Here is a 22,932-nt window from a genome sequence, read left to right as displayed (position 1 = left end):
TGGAAAGGGTGGCACTCTAGAGCCAGCTACGGCACTCATCCCACCCCCAACACAGGAGCCTGCACGGAGCAAAGGGTGTGCGACTGGGGCATCCCTACCACCTGCCAACCCCTGGCTGATAGAAGAGCTCCTTGGGCCATGGCTGGCCAGCCATTGGTTAGAACAGCCTCACGTTGCAGACCCACCCAGGCCATGCCCAGAGACTAGGAGAGTGTAAAGGGTGGCTTAAGGCTAGCCCTGGCCCCCATCCCCCATGGGGCTGAGTACAGTTCAATCAGAGCGGAGGATTTGGCCCTTTGTTTGAGGTTGTATCTCGTATCCATCCATGCCTGAACGGGGAGAGGCTGAGATCATACGTACAGGTCTCTCATGAGGAGAAGTTCTCATCCCCTCCCCTTTTATGTTCCCTCCTCCTCTCCCTAGGTCCTGCGTGAACCTACCCACTGGCCAAGGTGAGCAGGGCACAGCACCCTCCAGAACCAGGCAGTGCTGCTCCTGAGCACATTGGCAAGGAAGGGGGTTGGTTAGCTGGAGAGCGATGCAAGGGGCCAGTCCCTACAGGGCAGGAACCACACTGCCCCCAGGACATTTGGCCCTGCACACTGTGATACACCAAGGTAACACACTGAGAGGCCCACCTAAAGCCTTTCTGACACAAATATCCCCACGTAACAGCAGCCATGAGCACAAGTCAAGAAAGAGCAGCTGCCTCAAGGAAAGCAAGGGCTTGCAGTCCCAAGGTTGGCCCTGCCTGCCTCCCTCCCCAGCAGCGGGACTAGAGATGGTGGGAGTGAGTGCCTGTCAGACTCCCCTCCTCCCCATCAGAAGACCCATATGGGACAGCAACTCACAACCTGATCCTCATTCTCTGGCAGCCTGGGGCCCCACACTTAAGGAGCTAACAGTCTTCATTGACACACCCCTCATCAGTCTACTCCACCATCCAAAAAAACCCACTCAGGAACCCAGTCACTTCCCAAGCTCATTTCACCATTCACCTCTGGACAAGGAGGGAAGGAAACCCCCACACATGCCTCACCGCAGCCTCCTCATCTGAACTGTGTCGTTGGGATGGTTGCATTTTTACTCCACCAGGAGGAAGCAGTGGAGGAGGTGCATCCTCCACCCAGTCAGTCGGCTCCCGGCTCAGAAACTGATTCTTCAGCTAAATCTCCCTGAGAAGAGTACAAATGGAATGAGAAACTTTGGCACTCATGGCCTTCCCAACAGCCTGGGTCACTGGCCGATCCAGCTCTCTGAAGGAGGAGCTCAGGCATGCTCAGACAAATTCCCTGCTTTCAGCAGAAGACTGGGAAGGGAGAGGGTCCCACAAGAGCCAGGAGGGGCACATGCAACATCTCGGAAGATGACATTTCCACAGTCTGTTTACTGAGAGGAATTACAAAAAGAGGTTCCAGATTCTGAAATCCGCGGGTGGGTCGTTTGCCACCATCACATTGTTCACTCTGCTAGTGTATTCTACCCCCTTCCCCCACCCAGTGTCTGTATTGCCTACTTAGACTGTAAGCTCTTCAGTGCAGGGACCGTCCTTTTGTTCTGTGTTTGTACAGTGCCTAGCATGGTGGGGTCCAGATCCATGACTGGGGCTTCTAGGTGCTATGATAATACAGAACACTAAAAGTGCTATGGCTGGTCACAGATTGATTTCAGGCAGAGACCATAACAGGGAACGAGACCTCTCAGTTTCAGCCACAGAGATATTTGCACGGGGGAGGGAAGAGAGCATTTAAACTAAAAGCGATGCACTTTGTAGTTGTGTGCACTCCCTCTGCAGTTATGGGCACTGGCACCAATCAGATTCTTGCTCCTGCCAGATCCTCCAGGCTGCTCCAAGTCTCAGCCCTTGTGACACCTTACACAGTTACAAAGGGAATATGGACCTTATTCCATTAAACAGAAGTCTGTTGCCAATGCCGTCTCACACGGGCCTCCCACGTGTGCTGCTTACAAAGAGGACATCCGCTTGTGGCCACTAACGGAGCTTGCAAAAGAAATGTCCACACTCCAACTAAAAGCTTCTACTATAACCTCAAATCAAGATACCAAATTACTGGTCCACAATAAGCTATAGCGAACATGTTCAAATCTCTAATTAAACAAGGGTGGTCCCTAAAGCAGAGCAAGGGAACACTAAACCCTATAAAAAAACTCACATCATGCAAGGGGGGAAAAAGGGGAGGCTCTCTTGCACCACCAACGACAGCTAAAGTTGTACACTGCTCTCTTTCTGAAACCAGACATCCAAAAACGATAAAAGAAAAAACTCTAACCATCAGCTAAGCCAGGGACCTAAAGTCTGCAACTAAAAGAAAAGAAAAAAAGGACTGATCAACTCCTGATGTGCAAAAGAAGCTCAGGTTATTTGCAGCATCAGAACTAATTCTCATCTAAAACCAAATCACATATGTTAAAAACAAAAACAAACAACCTAAGAGGGCTTTTGTATAGAATTCAGAAAAGTCTGAATTCTCTAACATTTCATGAAAAGGTGTGCATTTGTGTGTCACTAACCATTTTCCCAGGTTGATACTAGAACCTCCCCCCGCCCCATCTTTTATTTAATCAGTAAAAGATTATTTTGGGTTAAAAGCATGTTATTCCGAAGCCGCTAACTGCCTAATTTAAAAATCACTTCATCATCTGTGTAAAAGTGTCAAAAAATGCAAACACTGTATTGGTGTAAAAAAACTAAATAAATAAGCCAAGCAAATAAAATCTAGGTTAGGTTATATGCTAAAAAAACTAAAGGTAAAACACCAAAGTGAAAAGCTATTTAAAAAAAATCATTCTAAAACTTATACTCTCTTAAAACAAAGGCAAGAGTTAGCTTTTGCTTTTAACACATTCTTAGCCCAATTAACTACATTTTTAAAATGTTCTTCCTTAACTTTCCTGCACCTATTAAAGTAATTCTTATGTTAACATTATAAACTAATTTAATTACTGATGATAGTAACTGGCAAGACAAATAAATTAAATCATTAATCTGTTAATTTAATTTCAATTGTAACTTTAATTTAATCACTACATTGTGTTATATTTAATTAGTTTCAAAAAATTAAAAGTAAATTAATTAGTAACATTGGTACATAGCTTCATTTTATTTACTTATTCTTTTAATAACCTTATAAAAGCACACTAAACTGGGTCCTCTCTCATACTTCCCAGGAAAACGACCTATTGAAAGGTAAAGGTGCCGTAGCTCCTGGACCTATTCGACATTGGTGAGGCCTCATCTGGAGTACTGTGTCCAGTTTTGGGCCCCACACTTCAAGAAGGATGTGGATAAATTGGAGAGAGTCCAGCGAAGGGCAACAAAAAAGATTAGGGGTCTGGAACACATGAGTTATGAGGAGAGGCTGAGGGAGCTGGGATTGTTTAGCCTGCAGAAGAGAAGAATGAGGGGGGATTTGATAGCTGCTTTCAACTACCTGAAAGGGGGTTCCAAAGAGGATGGCTCTAGACTGTTCTCAATGGTAGCAGATGACAGAACAAGGAGTAATGGTCTCAAGTTGCAGTGGGGGAGGTTTAGATTGGATATTAGGAAAAACTTTTTCACTAAGAGGGTGGTGAAACACTGGAATGCGTTACCTAGGGAGGTGGTAGAATCTCCGTCCTTAGAGGTTTTTAAGGTCAGGCTTGACAAAGCCCTGGCTGGGATGATTTAACTGGGAATTGGTCCTGCTTCGAGCAGGGGGTTGGACTAGATGACCTTCAGGGGTCCCTTCCAACCCTGATATTCTATGATTCTATGATTCTATGACCCATCTTTTCATTAAAATCCTATTTCCACTACAGTTACCAAGGAAAAGAAAACAAAGGTCCAGGCCTCCAGGCTGTTTCCCAGCCTCAGCCCTTTTAAGGATGATGGGTTTAGGATGTTTACGGTACCACCATCGGCCATATTGAACAGGAAGTCACCGATTCATAGTTATGATTTCACTCCTGAATCAGCTAGAAGGATGAGAGAGAGAGAAACACTCCCGAACAGCGTTGATCCTTCCCTCACGTGGCAAGGAAAACAGAAGGCAGAGCTGCCAGAGGTAAATGGAGTCACGCCATTAGATTAGTTTTCAAACGCAGGTGCCAAGTTTAGGGCACTCAGTTCTGTATTTCAATACTCTCATAATAAACAGCAACCCTTCTTTAGCACTTTTCATCATTCACGTTTGACAGTTGGCCAATACCTTCCTGAGAAGGTGATTGCTGTAGTTGCCAAAGGGCTGTTGTATGATTGTGAAAGCGCTCATGACTAGGAGATGGTCTCGAGACCCTCTCACTGTTGAGGCATGGTCCACACGGTGAAGAAATCTGAGAAGCCCTGCACTAGAGAAACCCTCTGCAATTGGGAGAAGCTGCAGTTTGATTCCCAGAGTGCTGGTGTTTTTGACTCTGAATGACAGAAAGGACGTGGTTTGAGTCTCGCCACTTAACCACAGCCTCTCCTGGTAACGGAGGATCTGATGCACGAGGCTTGAGCCCCTGTCTCTATCAGTTGTGGATGGGCCAGGGCTAGAAAGAGACAGGCACTGACCCTCCTGCTGTCCTGATTACAGAGGGTCCGACACACTGCTGTGCTAAAACTTGCACTGTAGCCTCCCTCAGTTATGTAGGGCCCAGCACCAGGAGGCATTGAGAAGCAAACTGCAGCCTCTCTGACTCAGAGACTGCACGGCACCAGGACACCAAAGGTAAAACTGCCAGCTCTCTCAGATAATGAGGGTCTGATATTCCCTACAGCAGCAAGGCCAGCTGGGAAAGTTAGAACCAGGGCTGCTGTTAAATTCCCAGAAGCCAGTGCTTGAAAACCAAGTAAGCAATCTGAAATCCTGTTAAATCAGATTCTGGGCTAATCAAAGGGCAAGGCATGACATTCCCAGTGGCAGCCTGTCACCATATCATTCCAAACAAACAAAGATATGAAAGCAGAAATAAAACTGTTTACACTATTGATAAATATAGAGATAACTAGGCCTACTGATTGCTTTCTAGTAATGCGCTACCTGGTGGGTAAATTACATAGCTATGAAGTGGATCTGAAATTGCCAACATACTGTATCCTTTCTGTCATTAATTCGGGTTCTCCAATGTGAAGCTTTAAACCAGAAATGAGCAATGGAGAAATCAAACAAATTCAAATCCCAAAGAAAATTTACCAAAAAAAAAAAAATCATAAAAATAAAAGTATGAAGGGCAGCAGTAAGTTTGCACAGAGAAAGTCATTGAAGGAGCTCAATTTAAAGGGACCTGTCAGGTAATTTGGACCCAAAATGTTGGGTTTGTGAAAACTGTTCAAAATTAACATGAACAGAAATGAAAATAAAAAGTATCAATGAAAACAAAAAGAAAAGAAGGAGTACTTGTGGCACCTTAGAGACTAACCAATTTATTTGAGCATAAGCTTTCGTGAGCTACAGCTTGCTTCATCGGATGCATACTGTGGAAAATATAGAAGATGTTCTTACACATACAAACCATGAAAAAAATGGGTGTTTACCACTACAAAAGGTTTTCTCTCCCCCCACCCCACTCTCCTGCTGGTAATAGCTTATCTAAAGTGATCACTCTCCTTACAATGTGTATGATAATCAAAGTGATCACTCTCCTTACAATGTGTATGATAATCAAGTTGGGCCATTTGGATTTGTGCTGGAAATGGCCCAACTTGATTATCATACACATTGTAAGGAGGGTGATCACTTTAGATAAGCTATTACCAGCAGGAGAGTGGGGTGGGGAGAGAGAAAACCTTTTGTAGTGGTAAACACCCATTTTTTCATGGTTTGTATGTATAAGAACATCTTCTGTATTTTCCACAGTATGCATCCGATGAAGCGAGCTGTAGCTCACGAAAGTTTATGCTCAAATAAATTGGTTAGTCTCTAAGGTGCCACAAGTACTCCTTTTCTTTTTGCGAATACTGACTAACACGACTGCTACTCTGAAACCAATGAAAACAAAGGCTTGTTTGGATTTTAAAACATTAACAGGAACTTAAGAGCGTTGGGCAGTGCATGAAAGCCAAAGCCAGAAAGTGACTAAAAGGAAGGATAGTTTTGTAGCTACGGCAGCAGCCCAAGACTCAGGAGATCTGGGCTTGATTCCCACATCTGCCACAGATTCCCTGGATCATGGTCAAATATTCGAAAGAGCCACATGCCCAATATGCTGATGTGTTTTGAAAATCTGACCCCTTATTCTGGTTCTTAAATAGGAGCCAAGCTGTTTTGAGGATCTGGTCCCCCCGCCTGTGGCTGCTGAGCTTTGCTGAAAATCTTGCCCTTATCTCTCTGGTGTCTCAGGTCCCCAAGCGTAACATGGGGACAATAATGCTACCCTATTTCATGGGGGTGTTGTAAAGGAGGAACTCATTCACATTTGTGAGATGCCACAGTGATTGTGGCCATCCAATCAGAGAGAAGTGGCACCAGACACAACACGATCAGCAAGGATTTGTTTATCAGTAAGAGGAGTCACCAATTTTTAAATACACTTTTATGAAACTGACAGTGTCCTCTTGACCTGATGTCTCGCAGAATCACATCTGACAAGTACGGGCATCTGTGACAGGGAGTTTTACAGAGGGCTGTCTCCTTTCACCAATGGCCAGCAGCAACAGCTGAAATCCTTCCTGAAGATGCTCAACAGTTGAATCAAAAGGGAAAGGGGGCTGGGCCCTGGACCAAATGAGCTGATGCCAGCAGTGCAAGAACCCACTAAGTTGCTGAGACATCCTGTCTCAACCCAGTGACCTGTCAGTCACTCGCACCAGTTAAAGCTAGACAGTACAAAGCCCTGGGGAATATGCTGCAGGCAACCATTCTAGACCGGCCTCTAGGGTATGGTCAGAAGGCTCTATTAACTTTCCACCTCTAATCCTATGATATACTAGACAATAGACCCTTGTATGTCAGTTAGCCAAGTCATGCCTGATGAAGGCCAGACTAGATGTCTGCTTTTAAAAAAAGACTCTGCGGCTGGAGTTGACTGATCAATAAACATCAAAGACTCTTTTAAAGATGATGGATTTCCTGGTGCTGAACTGTATTGATTCCAGTGTGCGCAGTGTACACATACCAAGCAGACTGTCCCAGTTCCAAAAGTGCCACTGAATACATCTCATGCATTTTTAAGCTGTTTTATTCCCTTATTGTTCCTAGTAAACCCACAAATGCTAAATTAGGGTTCCATCGTAATCATTTTAATGCTGGTTAATATGCCAGATGCTGTACTAGGTTGGGAAATGGCATGTTCTCTGGCAGGCCTGCTCCACGTATCAGAGACATCATGATGTTCCACTGGGATTTCATCGGCCGTCGCTAACCAGATGATGGAAGGGAGAATGAACAAAGTCAAGATATTAAACCCACTAAGTCATCCATAGCACTGCTTTCCACACAGGGCGTAATTCACCCCAGTGCAGAGCACAACGCACGCACGCTAAAAGCAGGGCATACGTGGGACTTCAGTGATGCACAGGGATGAATTTCATCCTCATCTTTTGTCTGTAGGGCTTTGCTTGCAACCCAGAGCCTGGAAAGAGTCCAAGATGACTTGGTCAATTCACAAGCAATTCCAAACTATTCTCACCCATCCCCCAAACTCTTTGGGCTGGTGAGTGCATCACACACACACACACACACACCCTACTGCTCTAAGTTCTAAGAACCTCTTCCCACAATCCCACTTGAGGGGTCACTGAGGAGCAGGGATATCTCACATGCTGCAGAACTTACTGAGGTGCAACATGGAGCAAGCCGAGTGCTGTTTCTGAAAAGGTTGCTCTACTTAACTATAAATTTTCCAGTTTGGGGAATTCAAGACAGACTACACATCACTTTAACATAGGATTCTGATGATTTAATTAAGTCTTGGAAGCCATAAGTAGTGCATTAGTGACATGAATACCAGAACAGGGAACAAATGACTGCAGTAACTCTTCGTTGCATGAGCAGAGAACACACAGACTAAATAATAAAACAGTGGTCTGCTGTATTAATTAGATCATTTATAATAGCCCTATCCAGGAGTGCTGTACTATAACGTGATCAGAATACAGCACTGTGTACTGGACACTGAGAAAAGTCTGCATTCTGCCATTTATTATAGCTCGAGCATCCTGGGTTCTCCTGCTCTAAGACAACCACATTACCTCCACTCTCCACCAGATTACACAGCACTCACCTGGGAGACACAGCTGCATTACCTCTGTCCTACACTAGATCATAGTGCATAAGGCAGGGTCCTCCAGCAACAATGATCACACCTCCTTCTCTAAACTACAGTGTAGCACCAGAGACCCTCTGGCACTGAGACCCAACGCATCACCACTGTATTGTGTCACAGTGCCTTGAAACCTGCAGCAACTGAAATACAATGGCATTATCCCCCCGGTATTACAGTGCAGCACCCAAGATCCTCCAGCAACGAGACACAATTGTATTACCCTCCACGTATTACATGGGCTTTTCCACCACCAAAACATGACTGCATTAACTGTACTGTATCAAAGCACAGCCTCACAAGCAACTCCAGCAGTGTGTGGTGGCCCATGATTCCAGGATGTATGTTGCAGATGAGAAGGATCAGACCCCCAGAGATGTTCCACCCTCTTTCTAACTGGCCTGCAGGGAGAGAGAGGAGTGAGAATCTACACCTGTGATGAATACTGGAGAAGCACCTGAACAGAGGGGAAGCAGCAGGCATGATCGAATGGGAGAACGGAGGACCAGCGGAGTGGGGAAAGCTGCCAAATCCTCTCCCCCCATGGCAGAAAGCTCTTCCTGGTGCCAGGAGGTAGGAACGGGACTGGCAGAAGCCGTGAAGCCACCTGTCTCTCTGCTGCTGACCTTGGAAGCAGCACATGTGGTAAGACAGCCATGCAGAAGGTTAGTAGTGGGGGCTCCTCTTGCAGACCACCAGAGCAAGTAGACAAAGACACTAGAGAAGGCTGGGTGCAAAGGGTCAGAACCACCATCGGAAGGGAGAGTAAGGAGAGGGGCAGTACCACCAGAGACTAGGTGGAGCCAGCTCCACTGCTCTTCACCCCTCCCTGCCCCACATTGGGGCACAGGGCACCCCTACATACACTGTACTCTCCTGAGCACAGGAAATGCAGTTCACCCAGACCTTATGTTGCTGTGCAAGAGGAAGACTCCATTAACCCCTCACCAGCTGGATACCTGGCTATGGGCAGGGTAGGCTTTAGCCTGAAATGATTAAATACAGCATTAAGAGTCTAATACACAGAATAAGACCACACTGGACTCTACTAAACATAGAATGAACAAAACCATTCCAACCTAGGGTCCTCTCCCACAACATAAGCAGCAGCCCTGCTGGCCACTTGCCAGAAGCCTGAGGGTCCCAGCACAAATGTATTTAAATATATTAACACAGTTTGTGCTTTGTCTGTCCCCCTGTCTTTCCGATAGATACAGTACATATAAATTGCCATCTAAGATTCCCCAAATAGAAAACCCTGCAGCTGATCAGCTTTGTCCTCTGCAGTTACAGGGAGAGGACAGCTGCAATCCAAAATTATCCCTGGGGCTGCAATTTGGACATCCGTGGTCTGACCCAATAAATCCTACATTTTTCTAATAAGGAGACAGAAAAGGGTACAAATCAGAGATTCCAAGGCCAGGAGGGACCATTGTGATCATCTCATCTGACCGCCTGTATAACACAGGCCACAGAGCTTCCTCCAAATAATTCCTAGTGCAGTTATTTTAGAAAAACATCCAGTCTTGATTTAAAAATTGCCAATGATGGAGAATCCACCATGACCCTTGGTAAATTGTTCCAATGCTTAATAACCTTTGCTGTCAAATATGTATGCTTTCTTTCCAGTCTCAATTTGTCTAGCTTCAACTTCCAGTCAGTGGATTGTGTTAGACCTTTCCCTACTAGATTGAAGAGCCCATTATTAAATATTTATTCCCCATGTAGATACTTCTAGACTGTGATCAAGTCACCCCTTAACCATGTCTTTGTTAAGCTAAAAAGATTGAACTCTTTGAGCCTATCGCTATCAGGCAAGTTTTCTAATCCTTTAATCATTCTCATGGCTCTTCTCTGAACCCTCTCCAATTTATCAACATCCTTCTTGAATAGTGGGCACCAGAACTGGACGCAGGATTTCAGAAGCGGTCACACTACTGCCACATAGAGAGGTAAAATAATCTGTCTATTCATACTGTTTATGCATCACAGGATTGCTTTAGTTCTTTTGGCCACAGTATCACATTGGGAGCTCACATTCAGTGGATTATCCACCATGATCCCAAATCTTTTTCAGAGTCACTGCTTTCCAGGATAGAGTCCCCATTTGACAAGTATGGCCTATATTCTTTGTTCCAGGATGTATACATTTAGCCAAATTTGTTTGTGCCCAATTTACCAAGCAATTCAAATCACTCAATCAGGGACCTGCCTCTTCATTATTTATCACTCCCCCAACTTTCAGGTCATCTGCAAATGTTCTTTATCAGCAATAATTTTGTTTCTTTCTGGGTCATTGATAAATATGTTACATAGCATAGGGCTAAGAACCCATCCTTGTGGGACCCCATAGGAAACATGCCTTCTTGATGATGATTTCCCGTTTACGATTACAATTTGACCTATCAGTTAGCCAGTTTTTAATCTATTAATGAGTGCCTTGTTAATAAAATGTCGTGTGGTACCAAGTCAAAGTCTTTACAGAAGTCTAAGTATACCCCTAGGGAGGAGAAAGAGAGTGAAGACCCTGATCTGCCAGATTTATGCTACTGGAACAGCACAAAGCAGACAGAATAGGACCTGGAATCTGGCCTGTAGCCTAGAACACAGTTTAGCCCTCTCCTTATTGGCTATCCAAGCCATATTAAAACCCTGGGGCAGCAATGGGCTTTGAACTGTGCTTAATCATACTTCTCAAATTCAGTTACAAGGATTTCGCTAAATGTGACCAAATGGCCAAGAGCCTTCATATGATGGACCGCTCCCAGTCATCACCACCATAATGACAGAGTCCCAACAGTGTAACAATTAGATGGCAAGGAAATGGTGGCCAACAGGACCCAGCCTGTATAACGTGAATTGTACCCGGCTTAGAATGGCTGGATATTTTAAGTGTTCTTCTCTGTAGAAATCAGGCCGCCTGCAATGGAGGCCATCTCTACCTGCATGACAACGGCGCCTCCTCTCAAGAAGTGTTGACTGCTGAAGGCAATTAATGAACAAATGAGGATTTGTGTGACCAACCAAAGGCCACATGCAGGGTGCATCCCTTAGATCCAAAGGATGCAAGGACAATGGGGCTGCATTACCTAAACCTGCCAATAGGGGAACAAGCAGATTAAGCAAAAAAAGATGCACACACAAGAACGATTTTTCTGTGTACTTCCCATACGTGGGTCTAAGGGAGAAAGCCCATCTGTACAGTATTATGCTAGACTTACTACTAGACTGAACAGCAGATACCCACGTGGGGGAAAGGCACAGATCATACATGCAACAGAATAAGCAGTGAGGAATGGGATGGCATTTCACTGGCCTGAAATAAAACTGCAAATAATCAGGTCAGTTTTACTGTTTCACTACTATTTTAGGTACTCAGCACACTCGCTGACAATGAAGGGCTCCATCCCTCTGCTCCTGCTTGTCCATTATTTATTAATTTTGTGTCCCGGGTGGGTCCCAAAAGATAACGAGGCACTCAGCACTTGCAAAGCCCACGTGTCAATTCCTATCTCCTGCGTCCAGTTTCATGAGTCGCTCTTACAGTGAACGCTGGTGTACACTCTGGTATAGGTGGCACAAAGTGGGAGAGGGATGGACATATCTAATAGGGACACAGGTGCCAATTACAGAAGAGTGTGGCTATCAGTGCGTTTTATTGTAGGCAGGGCTAGTAGTTTGTGATTGAACCAGTCGGGTTCTCAGCATCTCAAACTGGGCCCCTAAAGCAGCAATTCTGGTCAATTTTTCAGGGTAGACAAGCCTTCAGGAAACAACATACCTGGCAATAACTGGGGAAATGTGCTTTGTAATGGTGCCCTGCAGATGCAGAGTCCGGGCCTGAGATGAGGCACCTCTCCCCAAGCACCACTGCTTTCACCCAGCATCACCTCGCAGCCCCCTCATCCAGGGCATGGGGACAGTGCCTGCCCAAGCAGAGGAGGCTGGGAGCAGAGCGAAGGATATCAGTGGAGGAATCTGCCTCCAGCCAGGTCCCAGCAGCTGAGCTGAGCTGCCACCAGATCTGCACCATGCCAGGTCTCCCCCACTGCCAGCTGGACGCACATGCCCAGGAGCAAAGGAGGTACAGGGAAGTACGTATCACCCCACCCCCTAAGTAAACCAGGCCTGGCCTGATAGTATCCCCTGGCCTTTGTAGCTGCCATCCTCCTGGGCCCAGGAGCCCACAGTCAGAGAGGAAGATGAGAATCAGGTCGGGGGTGGGGGGTGCAGGGAAATTCATGCCCCCCCCCCACACACACACTTCCAATGGCACTCCACAGCCCCAGTTCAGATGTTTACAGGGAGCACCTCCCAAGCACCAGGGGCAGCATGGGGAAAAGGACCACAGTGCTTGTTTGAAAATGTAACAAATGGACGATGAAGCGCATCACGGACCTGATGCATATGAAAGGTAGGATGGGGATAAGCCATAAAGGGCCCTGAAAGTGAAGACGAGTAGCTTATGTTTGATACTGTGGAGAAAGAGGAGCCCGTGGAGGGATGCAAAGATATGGTTAAAGCAATGGGATAGGAAAATGATCTTGGATATGTGCAGGGCAAGATTGCATTTGTCCGGGCCAGAGAAGAGGACATTGCAGTCATCAAGATGATGAGAGTGTTAGCTGCAAGGATGGATAGGCAAGCCTGCCCTTAGAAATGTCCTGCAGAGATGTTATGCATCTAATTCCTAGTGGTTAGAGTGGGTGTACACAGACGGTGGACACAGGGTGAGGCATTTATAACAGCTCAGTACGTATATTGCACTTTTCCTTTCCAAAGCTCTGCGCAAACACTGACCAATTATCTCTCAACACCCATATGAGGTGAGTAACTATTCCCCCATTTTACAGAAGTTGGAGACTTGCCCCAGGCCACAGAGGTGGAGATTCCAGGTGTAGTATCAAACACAAGATACCATTTCTGCAGTGATGACCTGGCCGTTAGAAAAGTTATCTTTGATGTGCAAACCGACCCCATTCCACAGGAGAGCCTCTGCGATGCTGTAAGTGTGGGCTCCTATGGCATCACTTGTAATCACAGTCCCTTTTCTCATTACAGCCCCATTTTAATTCAAAAGAGCTCGAAGTCCAGAATAGACGCTTCATGTGACAACAGGCAAGGCGTGAGTGCTGGCAACCAGAACCTTATTGGCATGAGTCTACCGGGATCGATGGGGACTAAAATCCCCATAAGGAAGATGTGGTTGACAAACTAATAACCTGCACACCTCAAAAAAAAGGAGGACTTGTGGCACCTTGGAGACTAACAAATTTATTTGAGCATAAGCTTTCGAGAGCTACAGCTCACCTACACACTTCAGCTGCACAGCATTTACATAAGCAATAAAGCTTGAAGCCAGACAATCAGCATCAGGGACGTCTCCATTCCTGATCCATTTAAAATAAATCACTTCCAGGATGCAACCAGGCTTACCTGGAAACTGCATCTGTTTGTTTAGCAAAGGGTCACATTGCCCCAACTCACTGCCTGCAGCATCATTTTCAGGTCCCCAGTTCCAGAAATATTAGCTTGTTCTCTGTGTCTGTCCTACCAGACAGTCAAACCCTCCTTTCAGGGTTGCCCTTAGAGCTTCTGGTGCCTTAGGAGTCACTAGGTTAGATTGTTCCCTGTGCCTCTGGAGACTGTGTCTAGAGATCAAAGTTACATCACGGATTTTATGCCTGTAGGGTTTCCCCACTACACAGTACAGCTAAATACCCATCACCAAGGTAATCTGTAGAGAGCTTTTTCCTGGCCCTCTAGTGTAGTTACAGTCAGACACTTCGCTACAACCCAGAGACAAGGGCAGGCAGGAGTGGGAGAGGTGTGAATTCTGTTTGGCCTTGACTGATGAGTACTGAACTCCCTAATATGGTGCAGTCCACTATGGCACACATACCAACCTCCTCCCCTCAAAGCATCAAAGCATAAGGAATCCAGGCCCTTAGAACAACGTGCCCAGAAATTCCCACCGTCAGCGCAGAGCCAAGGGTAACAGCCATGAAGCCAGGAGAGCACTGAACGCAGTAATGGTGGGGAGGACACAGAGAAGGGACCAAAGAAAGGATAGCAACTAGCGTTGAGCAAAACTCCTTAGCAACACAAAGGGAGGTTAGAAGCCATGTCCCGGGTTCAAAGAGCTGGTTAAAGATCTGGCCCATTCCCAGGGGAAACAGCAGAGAAAAGACCCCAGACAGGGATTTTTTCATTCTATTTTAGAATCGCTCCCTGCAGGAGGGGACAGAAGGCTGGGTGGGGCACGGGAAGATATTGGCATTGGTAGTTTAGCAGGCAAGGCCTCCACGATCCCTCCAGCTCTTCCTCTTTGTTTCCCAAAGGGCCTGCACAATGGGTTGACCTATCTTTCTGGCTGATGATGGCTCACTTTAAGGGTGATTGTGGGATGGCAATTGTGTAAGGCTTTTCCTCCCCGCAAAGCTGGGCATGCTGCCTCCAGAACCCTTGTGAGCTCCCGCTGGCCACTGGAGTCAGGGGCCTGAGCTCCAATCACCCGTGAGCAGTGAGAAGTAACATCTTCTCTTATCTAGAGCCGCCTCGTGCCACCACCACAGGGCCTGCTGGGTACTTACTCCCACTCCTTCCGCCTCGCCTGCGGCGTGCTCTGCATCTTGTGAGCCTCGTGCGCCTTGATGATGTCCCTCTGTTCGATTAGCCCGCCCCTCCGGCGCTTGATCACATCTGGGCTCACTGGGATGTACTGGCTCAGTCCCAGGTCAAAAGTGCTGCTCCCCTCAAAGCCCAAGCAGGCCTCCCCCTCCCGGGACCCTGGCTCATAGAGGACGTCAAAGCTGGCCGTGCGGGAGACCAGAGCGTCCCCCAAAGCCTCGGGCTCCAGCAGGCTGCAGGACTGGGTGGCTTGCATCAGGCCGAGCTGGTGCTTGCGCCATGTCTCTTCCTCTGGAAGGGCCAGGACGTATCTCTGGGAGTCGGAGTCCAGCTCGGCAACCCCACTGGCCGTGAGGGAGCTGGCCTCGGAGAGCGTGCGAGTGCTGAGAGAACATGCGCCGAGTCCAAGCATCTTCGGCACCGTTGCGGTACATCACTCTAGAGAGGGCACAAGACAGACAGGGGAAATTAATAGCAAGCTCCTGATCAGTGAGAAGTAACATAACCATGATCCCCAGGTGGCTGTGTGTTGTGCCACCACTACCGAAGAGTTTAACAAAAAGCTAGTCACCTCCGGGTACCTGCATGTGACGGGGGGCTGCAAAGCAGGAGGGAGATGGCTGTTTACTCCATACCTGCAACACCCTATTTCTCGGGGCCTTTGCCTGAGCAGGTGAATCTCCCCCTATCTTGATTTGTCACTAGGTCCCTTTGCCTGGGCTGGAAAGGGACCCCCAGTTCTCGTCTAAATCCAGCTTAATCACAGGCCCAATCCTTCCACCAGCAGCGATGGATTAACCCTCTTTTGCCCTGGGCCAAGAACAGACAAATGTCCCCCACCGCTTGCTCTTCCAAGGGCAAAAAGAAAAGGAGTGCTTAGAGACTAACCAATTTATTTGAGCATGAGCTTTCGTGAGCGACAGCTCACTTCATCGGATGCAAGGGCAGAAAGTAGTTAACTTGCCCCCACTCCCACATTCTAGCGGCTGGTGAGGGAGTTTGACAAAACTTCAGGCTGCAAAGGTAAATGCAAGTAGCATCTGTGACAGTAGGTGGTGCTGTCCCCTAACTCGAGCGCGGGTCCCAGCGCATGTGGCTTTGCTGCTGGCTCCTGCAGCAGGTTTCCTCTTTAACCTGTGCATGTTGCGGGGATTTGCAGCGTTGTCACAGGAAGGAAAGGGGCAGCAGCTACAGCACTGCTGCCTGCTAAGAGTACACGGCCACGCAGAGGGCTGGGGAATAACTTTTCATCTGGGTGAACGAGCAGTCCGGGAAGAAAGCACCAGAGCATCCCGGCAATGCAAAGGCCTTTCGTCAGCAGCCTCCCATTGCTGGCTGGGGATTGTGTAAACAGCTAGTATAAGTAACCAGAGCCACTATCAAGGAGGACTAGCTCTTCCGAAATGCCACAAGCGATAGCAGGTCAGGATACGCCAGGCGGGCAGCCCCTCGCTAGCTACCTTTGCACTTTACAGAGGCTTTGACACAGCATCGCACCCAAATCGGAGAAGACCCAGGTGAAACAGAACCTGCTGTACTGAATGTTGAAGCCGGCAAGCTAGAAAGACCCTGTGCTGCAGGCAGTGATGGAGCCCATGGCTGGCGGGTATCATAGGCTGCGGGAGGCTGTGCCTCCCCAAACAGCCTGGCGTGGTCCCACCCAAGCTCCGCTCCCAGGCCCCTCCTGCAGTTCCCTATGCTCTGCCCTGGCCCAGGCTAGCTGGGGCTGGGGCTGGCCAGCCAGAGCACCAAGACTAGGGGTGCTGCTCCCTGGCACTCCAGGGCTGGCCACCCGGCCCACCAGGGCTGGGGGCACTGTGGCAGTGCCGCCCGGCCACCCAGCACTGGGGCCAGGGGCCGAGGTGGGGATGCTCTGGGCTCCTGCAGGGGAGGTGGAGCAGAATGGAAGAGGGAGGGGTGGGGTCTGGGGCTAGCCTCCCCCAATGGCCGGGTTACCGGCTGCCCATGACAGAGCCCTGTTAGGAAAGTCAGATTATAAATGGCTTAACAAGCTAACTTCCCGATCTGCTGGCGAAGGAAGATAACGTACCCATGAATAAGCGGATGGGTCAGACTAGAAGCAGGGTTACAAACATGCAAGCGGACAGACTGATTCTGACTAGCCTGTCAGCTATTAGTTTTCAGTCGCATCAGGGTTGCCATTTCAGATTTTGATGGGGGGGGCAACTTTAACCGTTATTCCAGGGGCTACTTGGGCACTTGAAAACTCTAGTTTTTTGGCAGATAACTTAGCAATTAGCTGACAGGAGCACTGTATCTAATTCCTAAATAAAAGAAAGAAAATTAAATAAATATTAGATCCACTCCGCTCTAATACTAACATGTTCGGACATCTTGTGGCAAGTCACTTAAGAGACACTGGTTAGGTTTAAAATTTTAATGTATATTCTGACTTTGTAACTCTGCAGAGAGAGAGACCCCATCAGGACTCCTGGGTTCTATCTCAGCTCTGGGAGGGGAATGGGGTCTAGTAGGTTACAGCAGGGGCAGATACATCTGGGTTCTATATAAGAACACTGGAATGCCCATTCTGGGTCAGACCAAAGGTCCACCTAGCCCAGTATCCTGTCTTCCAACAGTGGCCAATGCCAGGTGCTTCAGAGGGAATGAACAGAACAGGTAATCATCAAGTGATTCATCCCCTGTCGCCCACTCCCAGCTTCTGGCAAACAGAGGCTAGGGACTCCATCCCTGCCCATCCTGGCTAAAAGCCAGTGATGGACCTATCCTCTATGAATTTATCTAGTTCTTATTGGAACCCTATTACAGTTCTGGCCTTCACAACATCCCCTGGCAAAGTGTTCCACAGGTTGACTGTGAAGAAATACTTTCTTTTGTTTGTTTTAAATCTGCTGCCGATTCATTTCATTTGGTGACCCCTAGTTCTTGCGTTATGTGAAGGAGTAAATAACATTTCCTTATTCAGTTTTTCCACACCATTCATGATTTTATAGGCCTCTATCATTTCCCCCTTAGTCCTCTCTTTTCCAAGCTGAAAAGTCCCAGTGTTTTTAATCTCTCCTCATACAGAAGCTATTCCATACCCCTAATCATTTCTCTTGCCCTTTTCTGTACTTTTTCCAAATCCAATATATCTTTTTTGAGATGGGATGACCAAATCTGCACGCAGTATTCAATGTATGGGCATACCATGGATTTATATAGAGACAATATGATATTTTCTGTCATTATCTATCCCTTTCCTAATGATTCCCAATATTCTGTTCGCTTTTTTGACTGCCGCTGCACATTGAGCAGATGTTTTCAGAGAACTATCCACAATGACTTCAAGATCTTTCTTGACAGGTAACAGCTAATTCAGACCCCATCATTTTATATGTATAATTGGGATTATATTTTGCCATGTGCATGACTTTGCATTTATCAACATTGAATTTCATCTGCCATTTACCCAGTCACCCAGTTTTGTGAAAAGAAAAGGAGGACTTGTGGCACCTTAGAGACTAACCAATTTATTAGAGCATAAGCTTTCGTGAGCTACAGCTCACTTCTTCAGATGCATATCGTGGAAACTGCAGCAGGCTTTATATATACACAGAGAATATGAAACAATACCTATTCCCACCCCACTGTCCTGCTGGTAATAGCTTATCTAAAGTGATTTCCAGCACAAATCCAGGTTTTCTCACCCTCCACCCCCCCACACAAATTCACTCTCCTGCTGGTGATAGCCCATCCAAAGTGATAACTCTTTACACAATGTGCATGACAATTAAGCTGGGCTATTTCCTGCATAAATCCAGGTTCTCACATCCCCCCCACCCCCATACACACACAAACTCACTCAACTCTTTGCAGTCAGCTTCAGATTTAACTATCTTGAATAATTTTGTATCTGCAAATTTCGCCACCTCACTGTTTACCCCTTTTTCCAGATTAATTACAAATATGTTTGACAGCACTGGTCCCAGTACAGACCCCTCTGGGGCACCACTATTTACCTCTCTCCATTCTCACCATTTATTCCTACCCTTTGTAACTTGTAACTGGAGTGCCTGGCAATGCTTTCAGGATCATCGAAGGATCCTTAATTTAATGACAAGCCTTTTGTTGTCTTAATCACCCTGCCCCTGTTTATAAACAAATTCCCTGCCCCAAAGGGGGAAACTGGGAGCAGCACTGAACTCATCATATATCACACGCAAGCTGTACGCTATGTGCAGTGAGCAGACCTCAGGGACGAAACTGGCGCCCCTGGTCACATGCTGCCGGGCTTTTCCAGTTTCCCATCAAAATCAAGAGGGGTCTGACCAGGAGGCAGGTAGCAGGAGTGGCAGCAAAGGGCTCCACTGATTTTTCTTTTTCTTCTTCTTTTTTTTTGTGTGGGGGAGGGGCGGGTTGGAGAGCAGGGAGGAGAAACCCCGGGTGGAGTAGGGAGGCTGGCTGGAGTTGGGCGAGAGGCCCACTAGACCTAACCCTCAACTCTGAGGTCACTGCCTGACCTCTGCTGGTCCCCTCCCATGGGGCGGTCACTGCCTCGCCCCAGTGTCCTGAGTGACCAGGTGATGGTTTTAGTGGAAAACAGGCTTTTCTGATGCTTCCCACTGATGCGTAGAACACTCCCAGAGAGTTTGGAATTGATCAGATGTGATCTTCAAGTTATCACACTACAAGCAAACAGAGAAATGCCACTGCGTGCCTTGCTTGACTTGGCCAACTAGAGGAAGCAGACATGCACACAGCTCACAAGCCACCCTTTGATCAGATGAGGGTGGCTAACTCTTCCCCAGTTGGGCCACATGACATTTACAGGGGAGGTAAAGGGCATTTGGAAATAACTGCCCAACCCAAAGGAAAGAAGGAGGGGAGTTAGGAAAAGTGGAGGTTGCCAGTGTGTTAAGATTACCAGGACAGCCCTGTTCAGCACAATTCCCTGCACAATATCCACATATTCCCGATGGATGTTGGTAGGAGTAGGTGCTCACTCCGTGAGGAGGTCAGGAGGAAACTCTTGGGAGCTCAGAGGTCCCACTACCATAACATCAGGTGGAGAGGTCAGGATCACCACATCAACTGTCCTGTCCCATTCCTGGCCTGGAGTAAAGTTGCTATGAAGTTAAGTCATCATGCACCACTACAGCATGCACCTGTAAAAAGAATGGAAAGCTGTGGAGAATCTAAGGGCTTGTCTACACTGGCAATTTACAGCGCTGCAAGTTTCTCGCTCAGGGGTGTGAAAAAACACCCCCCTGAGCGCAGCGAGTTTCAGCGCTGTAACGCGCCAGTGTAGACAGTGCCCCAGTGCTGGGAGCCGCGCCCCTCGTTGGGGTGGGGTTTTTAGAGCGCTGGGAGAGCTCTCTCCCCGCGACCACACAAGCCACGTTAAAGCACGGCCACGGCGGCATTTTAGCGTTGCCAGCGTAGCTGAGCCCTGAAGGAGCATTCCAAGTTACCAATACACAGTCAGAACTGGCATTTAGCACGACTCGGTTTCAAGTAGCCCCGAAATGGAAAGTTCTGGGTCAGGGTAATCAGTGTGATTGAGAAGCAGATACTGCTGGTAAACAATTAGCAGGAGACAGTGTTATCAGAGGTGCCACCTCATCATCTGTCCCAGGGGCTGTGGCCAAGAGATGAAAAGCAGCCCCATCCAGAAAGCAATTTAGAGGTGGCCTGCACAGAAGCTTCAGTGAAAGGGGATGAAACTAAATAATTAGAACAGCTGCACCAATACGTATGTGACTGAGTGCTGCGGCACATTTCCTATCAACTTAGGAGTGCCCTGCTAAGACATCCCCCTGGTGGCAGCAGTAAAAGAACAGCTCTATCCCTGGCTGGAGGACTCTATTAAAAAGTCTAATAGAGACAGGAAACACATGGCAGACAGGTAAAGACAGCCATCCTTTGTTAACATAACGGACACTTTGGATAATGGCTGGAGCAAAATGTTGCAGCAGTTTTGATTTAGGATCCAGACCCCAGCAGAGGAGCAGCAAAGGCAGATCAAGGAAAAGCTGCCTTTGTGACACATTCTGGATTGTTTCATTATTCGCGAATAAGATCTTTGGAGGCTCTTAACTTTCAGACTCCAGATCATCCATTAACGGTAACAAGATGCGTGACAGTCTGCTGTTGGATTTGTGTTGGAGAAGACTGATGACCTTGATAAACACTGACCAGTGGTTTCTAGGACGAATTGAATTAGAAAGAGATCAAGTATTCAACTACTGGAGCATCTGGCTATTTAGCCCCAACTTGCAAATGTGTTAGGTGCAGAATTCACAGCATATATACAACGAGGGCTCCAATCCAGAGGGGCACTTATTGTCAGGGTCTAGACAAGGGCAGTCAGAGCAGGAGTTAGGAGTCAGGGACCAGGAGGTCAGAGTTTGAGATAGGCCAGAGGGCAGACCAAGGTTCAGGTGTCAGGAGACAGGCAGGGTCAGGTTACCAGGAGACCAGGGTCAGGTGCCAGGTTATAGACAGCAATTGAGGAGTGAAGTTGAGGACAAACCAGGGTCGGAAGCTGGAGTCTAGGGCCCATTGCAAGCAGGGTCTGGAGCAGAGACAGACAGGCACTCTGTGTTGCTGCTCAGACAGCTCCCTTTCACGTCTTCCTGGTTTAAGTACTGGTACTGGCCAATCAGTGGTCTGTAAGGGGCACACACTCAGGTCCCGTTGGGTGATACTTCCTGTCGAGCCCAGACTCACAGGGTCCTCCTGTGGGAGCCCAGCCTACGCCTATAGTGGAAATGCAGAGGCATCAGTGGCACAGAACCCACACAGACCTAGGTTGCAGCCCTGCAGGTTCTTATGCTTGTGGACACAGATTTGTCATGTGGTTGCATATATTCTTAGCCTTCAATTTGTCTTGCTCAAACATCTTGGAAGAGTAGCCTAAATACCCTGAGTTACTTTTCAGTAGCCCAGCAGATCTGCTGGAGGAAGACCTAGAATGGGAAGACCTCACAGCATCCATCAATCCTGGTCCCAATTTGCTCATGTAGGGAGGTGATGTCCTTTTTGGGGGAAAAGAGAAAAAATTAGTTGATATGGCCTGGGACTGTCATTGTCGCAATTAAAGTCCTATCCCATTTCCTAGAAAGAAAAGAAAAATACACACACAAAAAGGGAGAGAAAAGAACAGCAAAGATAGAAAATGCAGCTTCTGTCTCCGGCATCGACTTTCACTTGCAACCACATTGCTGGAAAAACACAGGCCCAGCACAGCCACTCTGAGAACTGGCAAACTTGTACCAGCATCAGGCTGTGTAGGGTATTGCATTTAGCTGCCTCTCTGGTCACAAGCTCACTGCAGTGTTGCATAATATGCAGTCTTGGCCGCCTAAGCCAGACTCTTAGGCCTGGTCTACGCTACGGGGTTAGGTCGAATTTAGCCACGCTAGGTCAATTTAAAAATGAATGTGTCCACACAACCAACACCGTTCCGTTGACCTAAAGGGCTCTTAAGATCGACTTCTGTACTGCTCCCCGACAAGGGGAGTAGCACTAAAAATCGACCTTGCTGAGTCGAATTTGGGGTAGTGTGGACGCAAATCGACGGTATTGGCCTCCGGGAGCTATTCCAGAGTGCTCCATTGTGACCGCTCTGGACAGCACTTTGAACTCCGATGCACGAGCCAGGTACACAGGAAAAGCCCTGGGAACTTTTGAATTTCATTTCCTGCTTGGTCAGCGTGGCGAACTCAGCAGCACAGGTGACCATGCAGTCCCCCCAGAATCATAGAGCGTAGAATGTTTCTATGCTCCCCCTATCATCTCCGTCCCTGAGGTTATTGCAGATTAGAGGTGAAAAAAAACACACTCGCAATGACATGTTTTCCGAGCTCATGCAGTCCTCCCGCAATGATAGGGCACAGCTTAATGCATGGAAGCATTCAGTGGCATAGGCCACGAAAGCATTAAGTGAGTGCGAAGAGTGGAGGCAGGACGCGATGCTGAGGCTAATGGGGAAGCAAACGGACGCGATGAAGCATCTGTTGGAGCTGTAGGAAAGCCAACAAGAGCACAGACCCCCGCTGCCTCCACTGTATAACCGCCTGCTCTCCTTCATGA

The 22,932-nt window shown here is 47.6% G+C and overlaps 1 protein-coding gene across 1 annotated transcript in view; it reads right to left on the bottom strand.

Annotated features, from left to right (window-relative positions):
• Positions 1–22,932, bottom strand: part of CACNA1E (calcium voltage-gated channel subunit alpha1 E) — a 421,822-nt gene that overhangs the window by 248,361 nt on the left and 150,529 nt on the right. The window contains exon 3 of the mRNA XM_073356587.1: positions 14,838–15,312. Coding sequence (XP_073212688.1) covers positions 14,838–15,286 — 449 coding nt within the window. The 5' untranslated portion in view covers positions 15,287–15,312. The remainder of the gene's footprint in view (positions 1–14,837; positions 15,313–22,932) is intronic.

Source organism: Lepidochelys kempii, chromosome 8, assembly GCF_965140265.1.
Source record: "Lepidochelys kempii isolate rLepKem1 chromosome 8, rLepKem1.hap2, whole genome shotgun sequence".
In the NCBI taxonomy this organism is placed as follows: Eukaryota; Metazoa; Chordata; order Testudines; family Cheloniidae; genus Lepidochelys; species Lepidochelys kempii.
Note: the sequence above shows the minus strand (reverse complement) of the source record. Positions and strands in the feature narration are given on the sequence as shown.